Below are 4,706 nucleotides of genomic sequence, written 5' to 3'. Positions count from 1 at the left end.
AGATCTCAAGTGATGATCTTGTAGCCATGGACATGTGTGAATTGAGCCACACGTGCACGAGCTGCAAGATATATGCTAGCATAAGATATTTATTTAAAAAAAAAAAAAAAAAAAAAAAAAAAAAAACACTTTGCCAAAGCCTGACAAAGAGTTTCAATCAATCTACAAATGCCATTGGAATTTTTTTTTTTCAATATTAACTAAGCCATTCGATATTAGTTTTCGTAATCCTCAATTTAAGCTCAAAACATATGAATCTTCCCTACATGGTGAGGGTATGTCTTCTATGTCTCTCTTGGGTTGAACCCATCTACCCGAAGAGTTGCGCACAAGTCCCTTGTTGGCTAGCTGGTACCAGCACTCCGGAATTTTCAGCTCATTCACCAGCATTCCACAAGCCTTGTTCACCAATGCCACATCCCGCTGAGCATCCTTACGGAAGCCCGTTACAGAAGTATCGAAACCATCCACTAGGTGAAGGTACGTCTCTAGGCTATGTGTACCAGGCACATTGAATCTGTGCTTTAGATAAGGGGACGAACGTGTATCCAGCTTCAATTCAGTCCCCACATGTGTGTACACCCAGTCAAGTGTCCCAGTGATCTCTTCGAAAATCTCCAGGTGCTCATTGAAAATGATCCCTGGCATCATCGGGACGACATCTTGCTTGATCACGACCCGCAATATCTTCACTTGCATTTGATTGAGCTTGTCTCTAAATGCATTGTTGCCGACTCGTGGGGCCCCAAAAGAGATGACACTGATTGGGAGGTCGGGGAGGGAGGAGGCGACCTCGTAAGCGTTGAGGAGAGCTAGGGCCCCACCTAGGCTGTGGCCAGTGATGGTGACGCCCACCTCTTCACCCATCTGTTTGTACAAGTTCACAAGCTTTCTCACTTCTCCCATCACTTGCTCTGATGCACTTGACTTGTTGTACCTAGTTGAGTCACACTTAGATGTGTAGATACTGTGGAACCCATGTTCCACCCTCACATCATCATCCCCAATGGGCTCAAGCTTCCTTTGAAGGTCTTCATACCACTCCAAGGGTGCGACAGTCCCACGCCATGCCACAACAATGTCCCTACGTCCGATCCTGCACGACTCATCATCATCGCTGACTGCGATGTAGCCCATCCAATTGGAATCTTTGCTCCATGCATCCAACAGGTGGGACCGCTCCATCCAACGGGGCAAGTCAATGTGGGACATGGCATGGATGTATTTGGTCACCTTGTAACCATGTTTAGTGAGGTCCAACTGCTCAAAGAGCCTCTGCCGATTGTATCGGCAACTCCCACAGTACTCAGAGAAGGAATCAAAGTCAAAAGCATCGTATGTTGCTTGCGCGAATTCCCCATACTTCAAGATCTCCTGTCGGAGCCATGGACGCAATGGATCAATTAAGTGGGTCCAATCTGATGAACTGTGGATCTCATGCCATTTCATGGCGATGTCTTCCTTAATGGGCGTTGTTGAAACCATCTGACCGTCGATGTCTCGGGGAAGTTGTAGGCCAGTGGTGCCTAAATGGAGATGGATGAGGTTTGAGAGTTGTTGGGGGAGATGGAGGCTCTGAATTGGCCACAGATGACGCGGATCAACGGCGATCCCTTGAGTGGCACTGATCGGACAGCGGGCTAGGTTCTGGCTTTTATAACCTTTGGGAGTGGGGTGATGAAGATGGATGGTGGGCACGATTGCACGCATGACGAGAGTCTCAAAAGATCGCCTGGAATTTGTATTTGGGGTCCTTGGAAAGTTTGAGAGCTTCTTTGAATCTTTGAACGTGAAGAAGTGTATATATTACAAGGAGTCAGTACGTGAGAAATTTCGGAGAAGCCTACCACGAGTTGAGTTGTCATTGACGTTGACTGGGTGTTCGTAAAAAATTGACGTACGGAAATCGTCAACAACACCTGCCTTGTTTTTTTATATAAAATCCACTCCGTTCATCACGTGAGAATCATTTTCTCGACCGTAATAGTGAATATGTGCACGCTTAAAAGTTCATATTGGACACACCAATGGGTACAATGTAACATTTCTACCAAAACCGCAAAGTTCAAATTATGTGACCTGATTATCAGTCTCATATTATTATTATTATTATTATTTTAATGTTTACATTCTCTTCATCCCGTTGAGTTACACCCGATTGACGAGTTTGATGAAAGATGCAGGTCGCTCCACACACGAACCTATGGTTGGCATCCCATCCGCATTGTGGATCTAGCTGATTTTTGTCTTAAGAGGCTCGAATAGAGGATAAAACCTGATAGACGGAGTGGATTTCACATATATAACATGGTGACCACCTATACTTGTGTGTTTCACGCAACGGTGGTGCAGAGGATTCCGGTCCTAACAGACCACTGGATTTTGCCATTGAAGAAGTGACTCGGCTACTGGTTGGTCCAGGATGGGCCACGCTGGCAGGCAAGGTCCAGCTGCTTAAGATCCGGGTAGGCCCCTATATGTATGCTCAAAAGTCATTTCGATTCCCTGATTAGGTGGACCACACTTAGATAACAAACAGGCACCATATATGGTGGATATATCCGAGAGGTGTAACACATGGTCACCCAGTTGATTGACTGAAGACTCCATTGACTCAACCGTTACTCGATTAGACTAAATGAAATCTTGAACCCAAAAGCTGACCATATCGGTGTGTCTCACACTCTGAATTTTTTTATTTTTAAAAAAGGACTTTTGAGTCAACTTGATCCGAGTCGTGCACGAAAGCGGATTAAGTGCCCCCTTACCGTGGGGTTATCGTGGGGGCCCCACCTTGATGTATGTATTATGTATCCACACCGTCCATCCATTTTTACACATCATTTTAGGGAATTATCCTAAAAATGAATCAGATGCAATTACCGGGTGGACTATACCATAGGAAATAGTGTTGTTTGACTATTAATGGGCCACAAAAGTTTTAAATCAATCCAATATTTGTTTATTCCCTTCATCAAGGCTCATGAGACCTTATTAACAAATTAGATGGTAAATTAATACTACCTAAGCATTAAGGTGCGCCCTAAGAAGCTTTTATTGGTACTGGGATCAAACACCACTGTTTCTTAGGGTATGGTCCACCTGATAATTGGATCTGCTTCATTTCATTTTTTGGATAATATTCTAAAATGATATGGAAAAACGGATGGGCGAAGTCTATACATAGTACATACATCAAGGTGGACCCATGTTAACCCCATGGTAAGGGCCGCACCGTCTCCTGGGAGGCCCAGGTCTCACCTAATCTGCTCTTGTGGTTCACCTATTATGGAATTGCATTAGATGGGATTAATGTTGTTATTGCATGGTGATTGCATGTCTGGAAATACCATGGTATTTTGACCATATGATGTTTGGGATTATATTTTTTCTCAGGCAAAAACAGAATATTCAGCAAAACTACCATTTGACATATATGGAATTGTAATTAATGGACCAAATTCATAGCTGATGTCAGTCACTTGCACGCGTGTACGACTGTAATATTATATGTAAACGATGCATATGGTTAGACCGTGTTGTGGTTCATTTTCAAATTTGGTAACATGGTGAATGTGGACGTGCCAAAATTGAATGCGCGGCTCAATTCAAACCAAACAACTATGACCCAAAGCATCAAGATAGGCAAATACGTAGTATATAACCAAGATTGAACAAGATTGGTCACTCATTCAACCATTTGAACAATATTTAAAGTGATCACGATTATTATAGAATAGGGTTTGTCATCTGAAAATGGGTCCCACATCTGCCTTCCGTACGAAATGAATTTTCAATACAGATAAAAACAAAAGGAAATTCTTACTGTCATTCGTGAAGAATAATTGCAAAATACCTTTCTGAATATAGAACTTGCTTGATACTTGAAACTGAATCTAACATATAAGCGTAAACCCAAATTACAACTAGAGTTAACAAGTACTTGATTACAGCTACTCAATTATTAGTATTGATTGCTGCCAACGTTTACACTAATAAATATAAATGACTAGTGATGATAATATTATAGTAATGATAATGATAATGCTAAGGAACACAAAGTAATTGAAAGATACATTTGATTTTATTTGGTTTGTTTGGTTGGCATGAGACGATTTCTTTTATTGACTTCTTTCATTATTTATAGCATTAGATCAATCATTCAATGATCATGATAATTGGTTTAGCACTAATTTCCTTTCTTGCTTCTAAGCCTACCATTTGTCATGATAACTGCTTCAAAACATCCACTCCACTTTTTGCTCGACCACCCTCACTCAGCGGATGACGTACGGGGCAATGCTTGGTAGATACCATTTATATTTCCGTAAAATCCTCTTCGAATATCTCTAAAAATATTCTCATACATTATGCAACTCTCTCCTGATTACTCCCAACCTTTCTTGATTGGCTCTTGCATGAATTGGCAGATATAGGGATGAACATTGCCCCCCCATGTCGCTTCGTCTTTGAGTAAAAGGTGAAAGTAACATATGTCTCTTCATTAATGCAGTCGTCCTTTAAACCACGTGGCAATGCTTCACTTGTCATATCTGACTAACATAATTTTGAATGATGGTTCTAGTTTTTCTTTTTAGAATAAAGAGCTATTCCCATAGCGACGCATATATAAGCTTTGTACCATACGAGAAAATAATGATACCCAAATTAATGCATAAGATTTCGACCAATATATACATCATTTC

At 41.5% G+C, this 4,706-nt stretch overlaps 1 protein-coding gene across 1 annotated transcript; it reads right to left on the bottom strand.

Annotated features, from left to right (window-relative positions):
* Positions 1-231: 231 nt before the first annotated feature.
* Positions 232-1,793, bottom strand: LOC131245184 (phospholipase A1-Igamma1, chloroplastic-like). The gene has a single exon (XM_058244464.1). It carries the CDS (start codon positions 1,708-1,710, stop codon positions 232-234), a length of 1,479 nt encoding a protein of 492 aa, XP_058100447.1. The 5' UTR covers positions 1,711-1,793.
* Positions 1,794-4,706: the final 2,913 nt, after the last annotated feature.

The sequence above is a fragment of the Magnolia sinica genome, chromosome 1 (assembly GCF_029962835.1).
Source record: "Magnolia sinica isolate HGM2019 chromosome 1, MsV1, whole genome shotgun sequence".
Taxonomy (NCBI): Eukaryota; Viridiplantae; Streptophyta; class Magnoliopsida; order Magnoliales; family Magnoliaceae; genus Magnolia; species Magnolia sinica.
The sequence above is the reverse complement of the archived record's forward strand: the minus strand, read 5'-3'. Positions and strand labels throughout refer to the sequence as shown.